The 21,974-nt window shown below is 43.2% G+C and overlaps 1 protein-coding gene across 10 annotated transcripts in view; it reads right to left on the bottom strand.

The window, feature by feature from the left end:
* Positions 1-258: 258 nt before the first annotated feature.
* Positions 259-21,974, bottom strand: part of LOC118394726 (microtubule-associated protein 4-like) — a 64,243-nt gene continuing 42,527 nt past the window's right edge. For 4 of the 10 annotated variants that reach the window (XM_035788205.2, XM_035788206.2, XM_035788208.2 and 1 more), the window contains exons 6-16: positions 10,824-11,224; positions 10,288-10,497; positions 9,785-9,917; positions 9,543-9,608; positions 8,634-8,878; positions 7,615-7,659; positions 6,147-6,239; positions 5,087-5,168; positions 4,772-4,896; positions 4,177-4,342; positions 259-3,905 (exon numbers count right to left, since the gene is read on the bottom strand). In XM_035788205.2, the coding sequence (XP_035644098.1) occupies positions 3,901-3,905; positions 4,177-4,342; positions 4,772-4,896; positions 5,087-5,168; positions 6,147-6,239; positions 7,615-7,659; positions 8,634-8,878; positions 9,543-9,608; positions 9,785-9,917; positions 10,288-10,497; positions 10,824-11,224 (1,571 nt within the window). In that variant the 3' untranslated portion in view covers positions 259-3,900. The remainder of the gene's footprint in view (positions 3,906-4,176; positions 4,343-4,771; positions 4,897-5,086; positions 5,169-6,146; positions 6,240-7,614; positions 7,660-8,633; positions 8,879-9,542; positions 9,609-9,784; positions 9,918-10,287; positions 10,498-10,823; positions 11,225-21,974) is intronic. The other 6 variants (XM_035788207.2, XM_035788210.2, XM_035788211.2 and 3 more) reach the window with 6 other exon arrangements.

Below are 21,974 nucleotides of genomic sequence, written 5' to 3'. Positions count from 1 at the left end.
AAATGTGGAAAAAGGGAAGCGGTCTGAATACTTTCCGAATGCACAGGTATGCATAGGTAAAACTGCCATGTGCCCATGTGCCAAATTAAAAAACACACAACCCTCCCGAAAACTAAAAATTAAGTTAGACAACCCTCCCCTATTTTGGTCCCCTCCAGTAAATGTCGAACTGTCCCTAAGATAGTTATTTATGGAAAAAATGACAAAGTATGCACAAAAGAGAATTAATTAGAAGAATAGGAAACATAAAGTCAAACATGTTTTGCTTGTCTTTTATTTCATGATTAATATTCACATCACTAGTTAACAATGAATCACAATGAACATCTCTTTCATACCAAATTACATTACTCAAATCGAAAGGGAAACTATTAACTCCTCCTATCTATGACAGATGTTTACAATCCATTGCCTTCTGCATGCTCTTATGGTGTGCACTATGGAGAATAATACACACTGTAGGTGTGCTCTAAGAAGAAGCACAGCTATGGGCTCCTTGATGCTTTACAGAAGCACACTACATAACACATGCCAAAAGACACTTACTGTTAGTCTCACAAGGGGTGGGGGGTGTCTGGATGACATTCAAGGGCTGTGTGTGTCAGGTGTCGCATGTGGGAGCTTGACCTTCAACCTATCCTCACAATGCCTGGTTCATGATTACAGTTGAGCACTCGATAAGCTCACCAGCGACACAAAACACTTGGAAGAATATGCATTAAATCGGATGATTCTTTGTTTCTGGTAGATTTTCTACATATAGTAAGTCTACGTGTAAGAGGCAGACAAAAGTGTTAATTCATTCAAGCAAATATCAGTTTATCCACTATAGAGCTAGAGTGGGTAAAAGCACACCTAGACCATCCATTGAGAAGTTAACCATCGCTGAATGCTTAAGCTATTCACAGTCTGTTGCAGTCCCCATACTGGACTCGACACACACTTCCTACTGTCAGTCAAATTTATATTGAGTATAAGTGTCTTATTGTGATTTTTTTTACAACAAAACAAAAGGTTCATACATATTATATTCATATCTTGCATCTGTAATATATTAAATTGTAAAAACATTCTTGTACTTCAGCCCTTTCTGAAAAAAGGCAGACTCCAGAAAGAAAACACTCTCCGGAAATGGGTTCATGAACGTGAAAGACATTTCTCAACATCCATAAAGACCCTAACATCAATACCTTGTTCTCCTGTGGTGATGAAAACATGTGGATGTCTATATACAAACGAACGCGTGAAGACTGATGGAAGGGTGGTGGTGCAAGTTAGCATTTAAGCGTTGGACAGGTGAGTGTTCATAAACGTGATGCCTAACAGGCACAAGGAGAACAGACTGAGCGTGAGTGACCACTGTACCCAAAGCATGACACCAAAGTCCACTAACGTGACCAGTGAGCAAGGTTACCACCAAGGAGACTAAAAGACAAATCTGTTCATCCAATCATGGCAACAGTTCACTCAAACATACTGTAGAGCTCCAACATGAAATGTACATGCCACTGTGCATTCAAAGTGCTTTCATCTGCTTTCATCAGTGTAAGGCTTAGTCTTCAGGAAGAATTAATTTCATTACAATTTTTTGGAACTAAGCATGGGAATGTTGGGGGAAAGAATACCTTAAAAATATCATAAGGTGCTTTTGCTTTTCTTTCTCGATAATTTGATCACTTGCTCTTTGATTCTCTGGGCCATTGACGATCACTATTATTTCCTCCACCGCAGAGCACACACTCAAATAGATTCCGATTACACCCTACCGACGGTACAACAAATACATCAAAGTAAAAGTGTTTTAGGGTGGGGGACACAAATGTACTTTTTGGGGGGAACTGTACACCTGTTACAGTTCAGCCTTGAGAATCTACAAGGCACAATTACACATTGAAATCTGTGGCCATTATCCCTCTTGTTGGAGTAGTGTGATGGATATCTCCAAAAGGAACGGCAATTCTCATACTCTAAGAGCCAAACTAGCAGTATTTTAAAGGCCACCCGGGTGCCCTTGATCTTGATCCGGCAACGTACCACAAATCCGACAGACTCCACAGACGTCTAAATGTTGATCACAAAATGAGACCATCCCAAAGATCGTTCAACTACTATACACACGCACACACACCGGATCCTAATTCATAGTCATGTAATGCTATACAATTCCATCCGCCAACCTCTTTACAAAACCGATAGCAAGTTAAACAGAGTAATTAGCTGATATATATATTACTATATATATTTGCTTGGTTAAGCAATTGTGCCCTATTGTTACACAATAATGTCACTATTCACAGTGGAACCAGTAGCATAAGCAGCCATTCAAATCAATTCATATTTAACAGTAGATTAGTTGAGAATAATTCAAATGTACAATTGTTACATTGGAGATCAATGATCATCTTTGTCCTTCAAAAACTTCTCTTGATATTGACTTAAAATTGTATTTGGATTTTTACGATAATATTGTTAACTCTATCTAAATCTTGCTTTCCTTCAACATGGCTCTCTATTCGTCTTCCCTGTCCCAACGATTGGGCCAACACTACAGAGACTTGATCGTCATTGGAGTATCTCCACTCTTCTGGTGCAAATCATAGGCCTTTCCTCACTCTGTTTTCTGCCTCCTGCTTACTATTCTGTCCTGCCTCAGGCATCCAGTCTCTGTGCACAGACCCTGAGAGGGTTTTTCTCGCTCGCTCTCTGACTGTACCGTACTGTAGTTTACATGTGCGAGTACGGGTGTGTAAGAGGAAGTTGTATCCTCAGGCAAAGACCACTCACTGTATTGCTTTCAGAGAGATGTAACAGTAAAAGGAAAAGGGTATATTGATGATTAAACAACAGAACAACACATCAGCTCATTGTTACAATAATTTACGAAAACACAATACAGAGGTTTTTAAAAAAAGAGAGATGTTAAATATCCTACTGTTTGTAACAGCCTACTAGTTTCTTATTGTTGAGAGGGTTGTGTGTGTGTGTGGGGGGGTCACAGGTTTACAGAAGGTTATCAAGACATACTGAATTGGTTAAGTGAGGGGGTGGCATATTAGCCGCTCTTCATTGGGATGACATGACAGTCCCACATGCTCACAATAAGGGGTGCTTCACTAATCATCAAATTGTACTGCATAAGTGAAATCTGGGGTCCCTACAGTACAGGGGAGGCTATGCTCATCCAGAGGGTTAGATATGGTAAGGAAGGTTTTACATCTAGGGTTAGGCCTGTCAGATACATAGCAGTGGCTCATTGTGATAGTCTATGACAAAAAAAGTCATACTAATATACAGTGCGACACTGTAGGTGTTTGTGATTTTGATCAAGACTGCACTACTGTACGTATAAGAACAGTGCTTATAGGCTGGAACAAAAGAAGCAGGCGCTGACATAACTACAACAGAACACTGAGGGTCTAGATTCTAGAAGGTTCACTCTGAGGTCATACTACTCCCCTTATATTACAGCAAGTTAAGCCAACGCAATCCAGAAGAGACAAAAACCCCACTGTACAGAAATACCTTGCTCTATCTGTCTGAACTCTGGTCTCTATACTTTAAAACGGGCTCTTCTGAGACCACTAAGACAGATATTCAACGAGGGTAGAGAGTAGTGATGCGATACTGTATTGTGAGGTAAAAGGAGTAAGTTGGAATGTGCTAAAGAAGTCCTTGTCCTGCTAGCATTCAGTATTTTTCCCCCTGCCCCAGGGCTGGGTGACGAGGGGCTGGGTCGGAGCTGGAGGGTGTGGAGGAGGAAGCTGGCGGACCCCAGAGAAACACAGAGAGAGGTGCTGCGATGGGGGTGGGGGGCTGCCAATCGGGGTGGGCCAAGAGATAAGGTCGGCGCCGTTGGTGGTGCAAGCCCGTGCGTTCTCGCGAAAGCTCAGCTTATAAGACTCAATCTGCAGGCAGATACAGACACAATGGAGAAAGATGGAGGGATAGGGGAGAAAATTAAGACGAGAAAGAGTAGAGGGGAGATTAAACTGGTTAGACTTATGGCATAAAATAACATACAAATGTTTTTGTGCAGAATTTCTCATTTGTAGCAAGAAAGCTAAAAAGGAGCCTATGTATCTCTCATCTGAGCACTCAGCAATGGAGGCCATCTCAACATTAAAGCTCTGAGAGTGCATGACAGTGAAAGTGCTTTTTGGAGGAAGGGGCACCTACTTGTCTCCGGGATGCGTTTGTCCATGCCCATCGGGTCACCCCCAAAGGGATTAGGAGGAGGTGTCGCCTTATTCCCGTTCTCCTTAGCCAAGCTTCCTGCGCCTGTAGCTGGAGCTCCACCAGGGGGAGATGTTTTCCCTGCAGCTTTCTCCAGCATCCCCACAGCCTGGAAACACACCAGCATCAGAGTCAGACACACGCTGATGTTAATTAACAATCATTTGTTAATTGAAAAAGTGTTTATGCATTTCTATAAGTTCAATGATCTTTTCTTTATCTGTTGTGATTCTATGAAGCAGTAGTGAGGCCGGGTAATCATTAATGCCATCTAGTGGACAAACTCCCTTAATGCATGATGACATTGCTTGTTTTAACAGGATGAAATTGCTCTCTGTATGTGGGCAACCAGCATGTTCAAATGAAACTTTTCCAACACCACAACCACAAAGATGCTGTGTTTTTGTGTTTTGCAATATACAATTGCTTTATAACTTCAAGCTTTCTGAAATGTATTTAAATAAATACTTTCATGACCAAATCTTGGTTAGATAGAAATGTTAATGACTATGTGACGACAACAGAATGGTGACCTTACCTTGATTGGTCCATCCCCTGCCTCAAGACCAATATTGTCCATTGACCCCACCTTGGGCTTCCCATTACCATTGCCATTGGCCTTAGCCTCATTCTTCACGTCTCCACCCCCTGTAGTGGACACACCTTCGTTACAAGTAGGGTAAGAAGAGAATTCATTTGGTATAGGATGCTTCCCAATGGAACCCTATTCCCTATGTAGTGCACTACTTTTGACCAGGGACCATGAGGCTCTGGTCAAAACTAGTGCACTATGTAGGGGATAGGGTGCCATTTGGGATGTAGATATATTTTCCTAAATCATTAGGAGTCTTACCTGGCTTGTGCTTGATGTTGTCCTTAGAGCCACACTTGGAGGTCACTTTGCTCAAGTCCACCTTCTTATGCTGAATCTGGACCTGAATGCACGCAAACAAACAACACAAATGTTGAAGTATGAATGGCAAACATGAAACAACACCCACTCTGAAATTCACACACAATGCCTTGAATCACTCTCGCCCACTAGTGTAACACTGATTATGAAATTTGGACAGATAAAACGCTGAGGTACTGTAAATTGGAGGAGTAGGCAATTTGAAGTATCCATTTAAAAATATTGTTTGTCACCTAATGAGGAAAATGCTTGTTGCAATGTAAAAGAGTGAGAGGCAGATAGAAAGCTATTATCTCGTAGGCTAGTTAGGTGGGTGAGAAAGTTCACACAAACAGCACAGCACTCGGACCTAACATTATTCACTGAGTATAAAAAACATTAAGAACTTTCTATGACATAGAAGGTGGTATACCAGGTGAATCCAGGTGAAATCTATGATCCCTTATTGATGTCACTTGTTAAATCCAATTCAATCAGTGTAGATGAAGTGGAGGAGACAGGTAAAAAAAAAAATAATAATAATTCAGCCCTGAGGCAACTGAGACATGGATTGTGTATGTGTGCAATTCAGGTGAATGGGGAAGACAAAAGATTGAAGTGCCTTTGAACAGGGTATGGTAGTAGGTGCCAGGCGCACCAGTTTGTGTCAAGAACGGCCACACCGCTGGGTTTTTCACGCTCAACAGTTTCCCGTGTTTATCAAGCGTGGTCCAACCCCCAAAGGACATCCAGCCAACTTGACACAACGACAACTGTGGGAAGCATTGGAGTCAACATGGGCCAGCATCCCTGTGGAACGCTTTCGAGTCCATGTCCAACTCAATACTAGGAAGGTGTTCTTAGTGTTTGGTATACTCAGTGTATCTAGACTGGTCAATAGGGCTGACCATATAAATAGAATGACTAGAACGTTAGGACATTACTCTGTCCAATCGAGCATGTCAGTGGGATATGGGGATGGAGGCAGCAGCCACATGGGACCACCATGTGTTGTACTTACATTCCCTCCACCAGGGACATGCTTGATATTATCCTTGGAGCCACAGCGAGAGGTGATATGGCTGAAGTCCAGTTTTTTGTGGACTATCATAACCTACAAAACAGCACAGTAGCAGAGGGGAATGGGTCACTATGATGAGTGTAGAATTAGTGGAGGATGGTGGAGGAGCAACCAGGATATAAAAGTGAAAGCAATTTGAAGAGCATGCAGTGTGGTGTTAACTCTTACTTGCTCCTTGTAAGTCAAGTCAAGTCACACAACAGTCAGAAATGCTGGCTGGTCAGACATCAGTATTTACATGCAAATGAGCTCAAATCCAATTCTAGATGTGACTGAGAACTACGGCAGTGTTACTCTCTCTCTCTCACACACACACCCAAACAGATATACTAGCCAGCCAGCTTTTCTCTGATATCAATTCTTGATTTTAAAACATTGTCACACAGCAAGGGAACTTCTGTTCAGAAACCTTGAATGAAAAGCACTAGTCTGCTTTCTGCATTTCTTTTTTGCTTTGTATTCTGAGACGCCTGGTGTTTGGACGAGTTTGCGGCTCTGTGACGCAGGTAGCAGCACAGGCAGGCTGAGTCACCCTCTGAAACACACTGCAACAGCCAAGGTCTGTTAGTTCTCACTGCCTGTCCACCCTGCCTCCAGTTCATATATCACTGAACTCAACTCACAGGTGTTAGACAACCAATGGCTACATTACTCTGCTATATCACTTGGCTTATGAGTGCTGGAGCTTGTTTCTGTATTGCTTATCTTGGACATTTGCATTGAAAGTATAGTAAGCATAACTTTTTCGCCGCGACTGGCGATCAGTTTACCCACCATTTTTTTTTACCACTACATCACTGATTCAAATCCTTATTTGAATCATACAAGGCTAATAGGACTGTATAAAGTGTAAGGCTAAACTACGAAGTAAACCCAACTGAACATTAACAGTGGTATTGGTTGCACTACGAACTCAAAATGCCATCCAGGGTCTCTCAAAATACTCAAGCTCAGGGCTCTTCTAAATGTACCAGGTGAACGGGAGGACCAGCGAAGGACAACGGTCCCTGTGGTGTTCTGGGTAGTGCCATGGTTGTAGAGGTCAGGGGAATGATGGCAAGGTCTTGTCTGTCTGTTTTTCTGTCTGTCTGTCAGTTAAGCTGTGCATTTCAGGGGATACAGAGACTTGTCATACACTGTCCACAACCATTCCACATTTTAAACCGGAAAGCAACAGGTTTCCACGAATGAGAAGAAAAGGTGAGAATGTGCATGAGTGAGTGTGTTAGAGTGTGACGTGTCTCTATTTATGTGTTTGTGTGTGTTTGTGTGTGTACAAGTAGGTTCAAATAGTCAGTGGACAAAAATATCCACTTATGCCAATTCCTTCAGTGTGATATCAGAGGAGAGAGAGTGGTTAGGCACACGGGTGAGAATGAAAGAGGGGTGTGTGATGATAGGGACTCACTTTGCCCGGGCCGTCTTTGGATTGGGAAGCCCCCGCCGAGGAGACCTGAGGGGAGACAACCACCCCTGGGTCAATACCAGGAGACAAGGCTGCCCAAGGCCCTGGGTCAGTGCCACCAGTCAGGGCACAGGAGAGTGTGGTGGTGGGTGTATGGATGGAGGGAAGTGTTCTGCTTTTCAGCTACACCACCTGTTTGTGTCACTGATGAGTTTCGAACCCAAGTCTCCTGCATGGTAGAAGAGTGCTTTGGCTCGCTAAACCAAAGCCTAGGCATTGGCTCAGGGAGCCAATTCAACTCTTCAGTTCTCAGGCAAGATTAGTGGAAGTGTGTGCAGGGTTGGTACTGAAACTAGTTTTATTTTAGATCGTTTTTCTAGGGAGTCTCCCTTATGCTTACATCACTGTGACAGGCAACCTTTTTGTTGGATGGACACTGTCACAACCAATGCCGTAGGTAAAGACTGGACATGACGGCTATTTTCCAAGATGATCATCTGTATGAAAGGATTCCTCTTTTCAGAGTGATCTTTATGAATACAGGTGACAGCACCTTGTATCAGTCGGTCAAATGAGTGACGGCGGCTGTCAGTTGTAACGTAGAGAGACGAGAGAGAGAAAATAAAAACGTTACAGAGAGGAAAAGGGGAGAGAACAGAAAGGGAACTACAGAATGAAAAATAACAGTAGAATTAGACAGATCATTTGCTTGACATATTTTCTCTAGGGTTAGCATGCATTGTGCCACTATTCAGTTGAGGAGGCCAATAAAGGTGGCAATGACTAATGAGGTGGTATATGGTCTTGTTATATGGTAGCGGTGAGGAGGTTTTAATAATATGGAATTTGTATGATAATTTGCTTGTGAGAAAAACCCTGCTATGAATGGCATTAGTTGGCAGCATTGAAAGCACTTTAAATATGCTAATACAAAAAATATCTATGTGTCATGTCGATCTTCTTAAATAGACCCATCACCACAAGCTTCCATGCACACACTGCTCTATCCCCGGTTACCGCACCTTGCCGCCGGTAGGCTGGTACTTCATGTTGTCTGTGGAGCCGATCTTGGAGCGCACATTCTTTAAGTCCGGCAGGGGTGCGTTGATAGGTCTGGGAGTCCTAGGTGCTCTGGGTACAGGTGGCTTCCTCTCCATAGCGGTCTGCTTGGGCACTGGGGGTTTGGTGATGCGTCGGCGAGGCTGCTCCCCGTTGGTGGCAGGAGTGCTCGGAGCTGTGGCGGAGGTGCGAGGCACCCTGGGCTTGGCTGGGGCAGAGAGAGCGAAAGGACATGAGGAACCATAGAACAGTACCCTCTAACGGCTGGAGCTGAGCTGATCGCACACAGCACTAACAATGACTTACTAGGAAACAATGGGCTGGACGCTAACAAGTCCACTGAGAAGTATGAGGAACCACACTGCTACTACCTACATACAGTAGATACTGTGGTCTCTGGTAGTTAGTTTTACAAGGCTGGGTCACCAGCCCCTGATTTGATGACTAATGAACATCTCAGAGGAGGAAACGACAGGATTGAGGGTTCAGTCAGTGTTTTCATTAACTGGAGCTACTGTGGAGACACAGGCAGCTCAATTCTGATCTTTTTTTTCACTAATTGGTCTTTTGGCGAATCAGGTCAGTTCTGAAAAAGTTCTGATGTGAAAAGATCTGATGTGATTGGTCAATTCAATTACTGAAAAAAAAGAAGATCAGTAAACGCAGCCTACGTTTCTGTTTCCCTCTGCATCCCTGTCTGTCTCTTAGCCACACATATCCACTGTGTTTGTCTCTCTGTGTAATCATAATGGCACTGTCAGGAGAGATTAAAACATGATGTCTGTCCTAACAATTTCAAAGAATACATTCAACTCCCGAGTGTTTTAGTTGTATACTGAGATACTTAGATTGTGTAGGTTGGTTGTTGTTACTTGGTGTTGTCTTCAGCGTACTAGGCTTCTTCACGTCACCTGGCTTGGTATCATCAGTCTTGGGAACTGTAGGGTAGAGGACATAACCAAGCTCACCTTACAGGATTTAGACTTGTGAACAATGTATGATCTGAAGGATGACCAATGAATTCTGACTTTGGGTTTTTGAATATCACCATCATCAAGAATAAAGTACCTTAAAGGATGTAAGTTTGCACGGTACAGTTAGAGTTAGCGCTCACCGGTGTTGCGGCGCAGAGAGGGAGCACTGGCAGAGGGGCGTGGCCCAGCAGGTTTAGTAGTGGCGGTTGTCGAGGAACCGTTCTTATTTGCCGTGCCATTGGCCTTTGGCACAGGAGGACCGTTTTCCGGAGTCTGAGTAAGCAAACGGGAAATCAGAGAATGGTTGTTGTGGAAGAGAGCGCGGGACAAAAAGGAAAGTGATTAGGAAATGAGGGGAGCAAAGATTGGAAACAGAAATGAGATATTGGAAATGTACAGTATGCAGGGGTTTTCAGGGAGGTGATAGACAAGATTCAGTTTGTAGGACTACCCTAAATGGTGAAGAGACTGGACAGAGGTCATAATGCAGGGAGTTGGTGGTCCACAAACTATGAGTGAGAGTCAGTAGGTGGGCACTAGACAGTTATACAGCAGAACCAAACAAACGGGAGGGGGACAAGGTGCCAACCACAGAAGAGGAGGCCAGTGAGAAGACACCAGAGGAAAGTGGGAGGGAACTCACCATGGACTTGGTGGCTTTAGGGGTTTGACTGGCAGCGGGCGTTGGCTGCTTGGTGCAAGCAGTGGGAGTGGTTGCCTTGGTAACAGGGCTTTTTTTATTGGCAGAGCTTGAGGTGGGGGAGGAACGTTTTGGGGGGCCAGCTGCGTCCCCAGTGGACAAAGAGGTGGGCCGTGTTTTGGCAGAGTTTGGTTTGGTTGACCCAACAGCAGGCTGTACAACAACGTCACACGATAAAGGAGAAAAGAAGCAAACCAAAAAGCATACAACAGAGGACAGGCAGGATAGTAAAGCAGCAGAAGCAGCATTCACTAAAACCAAATCATAATCAAACCAAGAGCATCAGCAGAGCAAATTGGCAATGACGAATTGCACATAAGCATGTGCATACAAACACACACAGACACACACACACGCATACACACACACTCACGCACACACACACACACACACACACTAGAGATGGCAGTGACAGTTGCAGAAGCAGCTTGCTGAGATGAAATGAATGGCAACATTGTCCCAGCCTTTCCTTGACCTACCTTGGCCTTACTGTCTGGGCTGGTGAGGTCCTGCTTGCTTCCGTTGGTTGTTTGGGACTTTGCAGTACCTTTCCCAGCCTTTTCATTATTTTCAGCTTTGACCATCTTGTCAGTTTTCTCCCCATTTTCTTTCTTCTCCATCTTCTCATCTTTGTTTGTCTTCTCTGGCTTGTCCACTTTTTCATTTGTATAATTCTTCTCCGTCTTATGGAACTTCTCTTCATCTTTGAGGATCTTCTCAGATTTTGAGGTCTTGTCGGCATTGTCGACTTTCTTAGATTCATCTTCTTTCTCTTTCTTCTCCATCTTGTCGGACTTCTCCGTCTTCTCAAATATGTTCAAGTTATCTGTCTTTGGGAAGAAATCTGCCTTCTCTTGTTTGTCCTTATTCTCTGCTTTCACTGTAGAGAGACAAAAACAGATACATATTTAGAAAACCTGCAATACTGTATGTCATATATAAACACCAACATTACTCTAAGGATCAAATACAGGTAGAGAAACATTTCAAAGTGCCAGACTCACTTTCAGCCATGAGAGCGATCATATCTTACTGTGTGTTATTAACCTAAGCACAGATTCAGACTGGCATTAGCTTGAAAATCGAGCTACAACAATGCATCCTAAAAATGCCACCTAAGAATACCACCAGCGTATAAGGACAACAGGACTTTGTACATGTTGCTGTTCAAATAGGCAACTAAAATGTCAAACCTCTAAAATACTCTGATTGATCGTCACAAAATACAAGCGTTCCGAATACTGCCATATTTTACTCATGTGATGATAATCTATCAGTGATAATATTTTGTACTACACCCCAGATCAACTCATTGGTGTGGAAATAAGAGTGAGTTAACTACAGTGACCAGTCATGGCATGGTGGTGTGTAGTCTAGGCAGGGCCACAGAAAGTCAGGGCCGAGCCCAGGGCCAAGCAGGGCGGACAGAACAGCACATTGTTGGCATCGGCTCCTTATGTAATCCATCCTCAGTGACCTCAACAGAGAGAGAGGGTATGTCTGTAATGGCACCCTATTCCCTATGTAATTCACTACTTTTGACTAAGGCCCATAGTTTTCCTCTCTCAGGCTGTATCCCAGGGTACCATTTGCGATACAACCCAAGAGAGAAAAAGCAACTTGTCAAATGGATTAGGAAATGTGGGACAGATTAAGTTGGGTCAAAACATGACCCATTGACGTAATGACTGAATTTTTTTATTTTTTTTATTTCACCTTTATTTAACCAGGTAGGCTAGTTGACAAGTTCTCATTTGCAACTGCGACCTGGCCAAGATAAAGCATAGCAGTGTGAACAGACAACACAGAGTTACACATGGAGTAAACAATTAGCAAGTCAATAACATTTACATTTACATTTAAGTCATTTAGCAGACGCTCTTATCCAGAGCGACTTACAAATAGTAGAACAGTAGAAAAAAATGGGCAGTCTATATACAATGTGTGCAAAAGGCATGAGGAGGTAGGCGAATAATACAATTTTGCAGATTAACACTGGAGTGATAAATGATCAGATGGGCATGTACAGGTAGAGATATTGGTGTGCAAAAGAGCAGAAAAGTAAATAAATAAAAACAGTATAAAAACAGTATGGGAATGAGGTAGGTGAAAAAGGGTGAGCTATTTACCTATAGACTATGTACAGCTGCAGCGATCGGTTAGCTGCTCGGATAGCTGATGTTTGAAGTTGGTGAGGGAGATAAAAGTCTCCAACTTCAGCGATTTTTTGCAATTCGTTCCAGTTCCAGTCCTTCTGCAGTACAGGCAGCAGAGTACTGGAACGAAAGGCGGCCAAATGAGGTGTTGGCTTTAGGGATGATCAGTGAGATACACCTGCTGGAGCGCGTGCTACGGATGGGTGTTGCCATCGTGACCAGTGAACTGAGATAAGGCGGAGCTTTACCTAGCATGGACTTGTAAATGACCTGGAGCCAGTGGGTCTGGCGACGAATATGTAGTGAGGGCCAGCCGACTAGAGCATACAAGTCGCAGTGGTGGGTGGTATAAGGTGCTTTAGTGACAAAACGGATGGCACTGTGATAGACTGCATCCAGTTTGCTGAGTAGAGTGTTGGAAGCCATTTTGTAGATGACATCGCCGAAGTCGAGGATCGGTAGGATAGTCAGTTTTACTAGGTAAGCTTGGCAGCGTGAGTGAAGGAGGCTTTGTTGCGGAATAGAAAGCCGACTCTGGATTTGATTTTGATTTTGATTTTCAAAGAATCTGCTTGAATCTGCTTTTCAAAGAAAATTCTGACCAATTAGTTGACTAGAGCATCGAAATTGAAAAAGACTACGAGGGAAAATGGATTGTAAGTTCACGGCAGATCAATGCGTCAGACAAGATCATGGATTTGCCACAATGGTACAAAACCATGAGCCAATCGAAAAATCGATCAAATGATTGAGTACAGTATACAGGACTGACCTTGTTGTGCCCATGGTTGGCTTTAGGAGCCCTGGTTCCAGTAAATGTCATACACTATAGACCAAGGGTAGGCAGCTAGATTCAGCCGAGGGTCAATTTGCCTTGATGACAGCTTTGCACACTCTTTGCATTCTTTCAGCCAGCTTCACCTGGCATGCTTTTCCAACAGTCTTAAAGGAGTTCCCACATATGCTGAGCACTTGTTGGCTGCTTTTCCTTTACTCTGTGGTCGAACTCATCCCAAACCATCTCAATTGTGTTGAGGTCGGGTGATTGTGGAGGCCAGGTCACCTGATGCAGCACTCCATCACTCTCCTTCTTGGTCAAATAGCCCTTACACAGCCTGGAGGTGTTGGGTCATTGTTCTGTTGAAAAACAAATGATAGTCCTACTAAGTGCAAACCAGATGGGATGGAGTATCACTACAGAATGCTGTGGTAGCCATGCTGGTTTAGTGTGCCCTAAATTCTAAATACATCACTGACAGTGTCACCAGCAAAGCACTCACACCTCCCCCTCCATGCTTCACGGTGGGAACCACGCATGTGGAAATCATCCGTTCACCAACTCTGCGTCTCACAAAGACATGGTGGACGGAACCAAAAATCTCAAATTTGGACTCATTAGACCAAAGGACAGATTTCCACCTGTCTAATGTCCACTGCTCGTGTTTCTTGGCCCAAGCGAGTCTCCTCTTCTTCTTACGGGTGTGCTTTAATAGTGGTTTCTTTGCAGCAATTCGACCATGAAGGCCTGATTCACACAGTCTCCTCTAAACAGTTGATGTTAAGATGTGTCTGTTACTAGAACTCTGAAGCATATATTTTGGGCTGCAATTTCTGAGGCTGGTAATGCTAATGAACTTATCTTCTGCAGCAGAGATAACTCTGGGTCTTCCTTTCCTGTGGCGGTCCTCATGAGAGCCAGTTTCATCATAGCACTTGATGTTTTTTTTCAACTGCACTTGAAGAAACTTTCAAAGTTCTTGACATTTTCCAGATTGACTGACCTTCATGTCATTTCTCTTTGCATATTTGAGCTGTTCTTGCCATAATATGGACTTGATCTTTTACCAAATAGGGCTATTTTCTGTATACCAGCCCTACCTTGTCACAACACAACTGATTGGCTCAAACGCATTAAGAAGGAAAGAAATTCCAGAAATGTACTTTTAACAATGCACACCTGTTAATTGAAATGCATTCCAGTTGACTACCTCATGAAGCTGGTTGAGAGAATGCCAAGAGTGTGCAAAGCTGTCATCAAGCCAAAGGCCGGCTACTTTGAAGAACTTCAAATATAAAAATATATTTTAATTTGTTTAACAATTTTTTGGTTACTACATGATTCCATATGTGTTATTTCATAGCTTTGATGTCTTCACTATTATTCTACAATGTAGAAAATAGTAAAAATAAAGACAAACCTTGGAATGAGTAGGTGTGACCAAACTTTTGACTGGTACTGTGTATACACTACCGTTCAAAAGTTTGGGGACACTAAGAAATGTCCTTGTGTTTGAAAGAAAAGCACATTTTTGGTCCATTTAAAATAACATCAAATTCATCAGAAATACAGTGTAGACATTGTTAATGTTGTAAATGACTAATGTAGCTGGAAACAGCAGATTTTTTAATGGAATATAGGCTTACAGAGGCTCATTATTAGCAACCATCACTTCTGTGTTCCAATGGCACGTTGTGTTAGCTAATCCAAGTTAATAATTTTGAAAGGCTAATTGATCATCAGAAAACCCTTTTGCAATTATGTTAGCACAGCTGAAAACTGCCGTCCTGATTAAAGAAGCAATAAAACTGGCCTTCTTTAGACTAGTTGAGTATCTGGAGCATCAGCATTTGTGGGTTCGATTACAGGCTCAAAATGGCCATAAACAAATAACTTTCTTCTGAAACTCGTCAGTCTATTCTCGTCAGTCTATTTTTGAAGGCTGTTCCATGCGAGAAATTGCCAAGAAACTGAAGATCTCGTACAGCGCTGTGTACTACTCCCTTCACAGAACAGCGCAAACTTGCTCTAACCAGAATAGAAAGAGGAATGGGAGGTCCGGGTGCACAACTGAGCAAGAAGACAAGTACATTAGAGTGTTTAGTTTGAGAAACAGACGCCTCACAAATCCTCAACTGGCAGCTTCCTTAAAAAGTACCCGCAAAACACCAGTCTCAACATCAACAGTGAAGAGGCAACTCCGGGATGCTGGCCTTCAAGGGAGAGTTCCTCCGTCCAGTGTCTGTGTTCTTTTGCCAATTTTAATATCTTACTTTTATTGGCCAGTCTGAGATATGGCTTTTTCTTTGCAACTTTGCCTAGAAGGGCTATGTGCAGGGCTCTGTGCAGGCCAGTCAAGTTCTTCCACACCGATCTTGACAAACAATTTCTGTATGGGCCTTGCTTAGTGCATGGGGGCACTGTCATGCTGAAACAGTAAAGGGCCTCTTCCCAAACTATTGTCACAAAGTTGAAAGCACAGAATCATCAAGAACACCATTGTATGCTGTAGCATTAAGATTTCCCTTCACTGGAACTAAGTGGCCTAGCCCAAACCATGAAAAACCAGCCAAGACCATTATTCCTCTTCCACCAAACTTTACAGTTGGCACTATGCATTGAGGCTGCTAGCGTTCTCCTGGCATCTGCCAAACCCAGATTCGTCCGTTGGACTGCCAGATAATAAAGTGTGATTCTTCACTCCAGAGAACAAGCTTCCACTGCTCCAGAGTCCAATGGTGGTGAGCTTCGCACCACTCCAGCCAACGCTTGATCTTACTCTTGACAAACCATTCTTGTGCTGATGCTGCTTGCAGAGGCAGTTTGGAACTCTGTAGTGAGTGTTGCCGACGAGGACAGACTATTTTTATGCTGTACGATCTTCAGCACCCGGCAGTCCCGTTCTGTGAGCTTGTGTGGCCTACAAATTTTCGGCTGAGCCATTGTTGCTCCTAGATGTTTCCACTTCACAATAATAGCACTTACAGTTGACCGGGGCCGCTCTAGCAGGGGTGAAATTTGACCAACTGACTTATTGGGAAGGTGGCATCCTATGATGGTGCCACGTTGAAAGTGACTGATCTCTTCAGTAAGGCCATTCTACTGACAATATTTGTCTATGGAGATTGCATGACTGTGTGCTCAATTTATACACCTGTTAGCAACGGTGTGGCCGGTCTAGCTGAATCCACACATTTTAAGGGGTGTCCAGTGTATATATTTTTTACTACAAACTTCAGAGGACCAAGAGAAATCCCCGCCTGTTGCTGACCTGTGCTATAGACTAATATAGAGCTGTTCTGTATGCCTGGCCAGTGGTATAAACATAGACTATAGACTAATATAGAGCTGTTCTGTATGCCTGGCCAGTGGTATAAACATAGACTATAGACTAATATAGAGCTGTTCTGTATGCCTGGCCAGTGGTATAAACATAGACTATAGACTAATATAGAGCTGTTCTGTATGCCTGGCCAGTGGTATAAACATAGACTATAGACTAATATAGAGCTGTTCTGTATGCCTGGCCAGTGGTATAAACATAGACTATAGACTAATATAGAGCTGTTCTGTATGCCTGGCCAGTGGTATAAACATAGACTATAGACTAATATAGAGCTGTTCTGTATGCCTGGCCAGTGGTATAAACATACACTATAGACACTATAGACTGATATAGAGCTGTTCTGTATGCCTGGCCAGTGGTGTAAACATACACTATAGACACTATAGACTGATATAGAGCTGTTCTGTATGCCTGGCCAGTGGTATAAACATACACTATAGACTAATATAGACTGATATAGAGCTGTTCTGTATGCCTGGCCAGTGGTATAAACATACACTATAGACTAATATAGACTGATATAGAGCTGTTCTGTATGCCTGGCCAGTGATATAAACATACACTATAGACTAATATAGACTGATATAGAGCTGTTCTGTATGCCTGGCCAGTGGTATAAACATACACTATAGACTAATATAGACTAATATAGAGCTGTTCTGTATGCCTGGCCAGTGGTGTAAACATACACTATAGACTAATATAGAGCTGTTCTGTATGCCTGGCCAGTGGTATAAACATAGACTATAGACTAATATAGAGCTGTTCTGTATGCCTGGCCAGTGGTATAAACATAGACTATAGACTAATATAGAGCGGTTCTGTATGCCTGGCCAGTGGTATAAACATAGACTATAGACTAATATAGAGCTGTTCTGTATGCCTGGCCAGTGGTATAAACATAGACTATAGACTAATATAGAGCTGTTCTGTATGCCTGGCCAGTGGTATAAACATAGACTATAGACTAATATAGAGCTGTTCTGTATGCCTGGCCAGTGGTGTAAACATACACTATAGACACTATAGACTGATATAGAGCTGTTCTGTATGCCTGGCCAGTGGTATAAACATAGACTATAGACTAATATAGAGCTGTTCTGTATGCCTGGCCAGTGGTGTAAACATACACTATAGACACTATAGACGGATATAGAGCTGTTCTGTATGCCTGGCCAGTGGTGTAAACATACACTATAGACACTATAGACAAATATAGAGCTGTTCTGTATGCCTGGCCAGTGGTATAAACATAGACTATAGACTAATATAGAGCTGTTCTGTATGCCTGGCCAGTGGTGTAAACATACACTATAGACACTATAGACTAATATAGAGCTGTTCTGTATGCCTGGCCAGTGGTGTAAACATACACTATAGACACTATAGACGGATATAGAGCTGTTCTGTATGCCTGGCCAGTGGTGTAAACATACACTATAGACACTATAGACAAATATAGAGCTGTTCTGTATGCCTGGCCAGTGGTATAAACATAGACTATAGACTAATATAGAGCTGTTCTGTATGCCTGGCCAGTGGTGTAAACATACACTATAGACACTATAGACTGATATAGAGCTGTTCTGTATGCCTGGCCAGTGGTATAAACATAGACTATAGACTAATATAGAGCGGTTCTGTATGCCTGGCCAGTGGTATAAACATAGACTATAGACTAATATAGAGCTGTTCTGTATGCCTGGCCAGTGGTATAAACATAGACTATAGACTAATATAGAGCTGTTCTGTATGCCTGGCCAGTGGTATAAACATAGACTATAGACTAATATAGAGCGGTTCTGTATGCCTGGCCAGTGGTATAAACATAGACTATAGACTAATATAGAGCTGTTCTGTATGCCTGGCCAGTGGTATAAACATAGACTATAGACTAATATAGAGCGGTTCTGTATGCCTGGCCAGTGGTATAAACATAGACTATAGACTAATATAGAGCTGTTCTGTATGCCTGGCCAGTGGTATAAACATAGACTATAGACTAATATAGAGCTGTTCTGTATGCCTGGCCAGTGGTATAAACATAGACTATAGACTAATATAGAGCTGTTCTGTATGCCTGGCCAGTGGTGTAAACATACACTATAGACACTATAGACTGATATAGAGCTGTTCTGTATGCCTGGCCAGTGGTGTAAACATACACTATAGACACTATAGACTGATATAGAGCTGTTCTGTATGCCTGGCCAGTGGTGTAAACATACACTATAGACACTATAGACTGATATAGAGCTGTTCTGTATGCCTGGCCAGTGGTATAAACATAGACTATAGACTAATATAGAGCTGTTCTGTATGCCTGGCCAGTGGTATAAACATACACTATAGACACTATAGACTAATATAGAGCCGTTCTGTATGCCTGGCCAGTGGTGTAAACATACACTATAGACACTATAGACTAATATAGAGCCGTTCTGTATGCCTGGCCAGTGGTGTAAACATACACTATAGACACTATAGACTAATATAGAGCCGTTCTGTATGCCTGGCCAGTGGTGTAAACATACACTATAGACACTATAGACTAATATAGAGCCGTTCTGTATGCCTGGCCAGTGGTGTAAACATACACTATAGACACTATAGATTAATATAGAGCCGTTCTGTATGCCTGGCCAGTGGTGTAAACACATTGTCACATAGAGCATGACTAACACACAGGGACATGATGGTGCTCATGATATTTTACTGCAGGCGACCAGCATCACACACCAGACTCACGCACACATATACACGCGTACACATGCATGCACCCACCCACCCACCCACACACACACACAAACACATGCACACACAAATATGAAGTGATGATGCATATAGCTCATTTGCTAGAACTAGTACATGTGTGCATATTGTACAGGATGTCTTTGAAATGACCTTGCATTATATAGAAACACACAGCCACATAAGCAGAGAGATCATTTCCCCATGACTTTCATCATAAACTACCTTGTTGCAGCAGGAGGATGCTGCCAGCTATTTCTGCTTGCTCCCTACTGTCGCTAGTTGAAGGATGCAGATGTATCATTGTCATGATGGTGTCTTTGTGAGATATATAGCGATAGGCGAGCTGTAGGTGAAAGAGAGCTCTAATACTGTGTGTACAAAACATTAAGAACATCTTCCTAATATCGAGTTGCTTTTGCCCTCAGAACAGTCTCAAGTTGTCAGGTTATGGACTCTACAAGGTGTCGAAAGGTTTCCACAGGGATGCTGGCCCATGTTGACTTCAATGCTTCCCACAGTTGTGTCAAGTTGACTGAATGTCCTTTGGGTGGTGGACCATTCTTGATACACATTGGAAACTGTTGAGCTTGAAAAACTCAGCAGTGTTGCAGTTTCTGACACAAACTGGTGTGCCTGGCATCTACTACCCTACCCCGTTCAAAGGCACTTAAATATTTTGTCTTGCCCGTTCACCCTCTGAATGGCACACATACACAATCCATGTCTCAATTGTCTCAAGGCTTAAAAATAGTCATTTAACCTGTCTCCTCCCTTTCATCTACACTGATTGAAGTGGATCTAACAAGTGACATCAATAAGAGATCAGAGCTTTCACCTGGATTCACCTGGTCAGTCTCTGTCATGGAAAGAGCAGACGTTCCTAATGTTTTGTACATTCAGTATATAGTGCAAGCAAAATGGCCTTAGGCTCCAGACTGCCTGCTTGTCTTGTGTTATTGAATCTAAGTGTATATATGAAAAACACAGAGTAGTCATGCAATTTGAAAGCATTCCCAAGAGTCCCCAGTCCCCACATGGTGCCACCAGAAATGACTACTTTCTGTTTAAATGGATACCCAGACTCAATTTCAAATCCATCACACACCCTTCCTTTAGTGCTAGGTACTTGTTGGAGTGCCACTTGGTGTGATGTATCACTGAACAACACAGTCATCTGAAGAGATGGGAGTTTGAGATGGTAAATTAACCTCAGCATTTCAATAGACATTCATATTCAGAGGAACTTGACACACATACTATTCATTCTGTATGAAACCCCAGACCTCCTCAACGATGGTATTCTGGTGCCTGTGACATTTTGTCAAAGCAAAATGTTGATGGAGTGTAGACACAACAATGGATGTACACATTTCCTTTCAATTATTCTTTCTGAATTGTAAACCCTTCTGCTCCCTTTAAACCCTAAATTGTTGAAGAAGCACATCATCCTAGTAAAAATATACCAAAAACCAGAACTTGTAGTTGTTGTTGTATTTTTTGTTGTTTTTTCATTTTTATTACATCCATTCTTTTGGCTCCTTCCATTTTCTCTTTCAGCACTCCATCATAGTTAAAACAAACAGCCAGCCCAGACGAATGCCACTGCCCACTGATCTATATGGTCAGGCATCCCAAATAAACTCCCAAATCTAAGTACTTAAATCAGTGTACACCAATATTTACATAACCAATGAGAGATAGAGGAGCCAGGTCTAAGGTGTATATGAGCAACATGTTATAATGTGGTAATGCGAGCTAGTCCAAACACCAAGAGGAATAGGCCTCAAATCATATCAGTCACCTACCCTCAATGGAGCTTTTGGTATTGATGATGTTGAAGGTTTTTCCAGTGAAGGGAACCGGCAGTAGGACACTCTCACTCTGGCTCTGTGACATCCCATTACCAGTACCTTTCCTAGGGGGAGGGGAGTTGGGGGCCCTGACAGGGCTCAGTGGGGACAGAGGAGAGAGTGTGGGCGACACAGTCTTTCTCTCCTCCCCCACTGTCAGAGAGCGTTGCACAGCCGAGTGTGGAGACTTGGACCCCATAATGTTACTTCCAGGTGAGGGCAGGTCCACTAGTCCGCCAGGCTGCACTGGGTACTGGGAGAAGTCAAAGCTACCCGGCACAGACAGGTGGGAGCAGTCAGAAATGGCGCGCCTCACGGCTTTGTGTTGCTGCTCGGTCCCTCCTCCTCGAGGTAAAGTAGGCCCTGTGTCCTCATCACGGTCTTCAGAGAATCCTGACACAGTGCCGTTTCCACCCTTAGAGTAGTTGTCGTTGACAACACCAATGACACAGTAGTTGTCTGCAGGTGCAGGTGCAGAAGTCTGAACAGCAGGCTTAAGGCCTGTGTGGGGTGGCCCAGAGAAGGAGGGATTCCATACACAGTTGTCCACCTTTTGTGTGTTGGGGAACGGTGAGGCGTCATGTTGCACAGCAGGTGACACCCTGTGTTCTCGTCCCGGGGTAGAGAAGAGCTTCCCAGGGGAGGCTGGAGAGGGTGAAGAGGAGAGGGAATTTGTGGGGCTCTCCCAAGCACTGCCTAGACCCAAAGGTGCCCCGAGTCCAACACCCATCCTCCCTGGCACCTTG

The sequence above is a fragment of the Oncorhynchus keta genome, chromosome 15 (assembly GCF_023373465.1).
Source record: "Oncorhynchus keta strain PuntledgeMale-10-30-2019 chromosome 15, Oket_V2, whole genome shotgun sequence".
In the NCBI taxonomy this organism is placed as follows: Eukaryota; Metazoa; Chordata; class Actinopteri; order Salmoniformes; family Salmonidae; genus Oncorhynchus; species Oncorhynchus keta.
The sequence above is the reverse complement of the archived record's forward strand: the minus strand, read 5'-3'. Positions and strand labels throughout refer to the sequence as shown.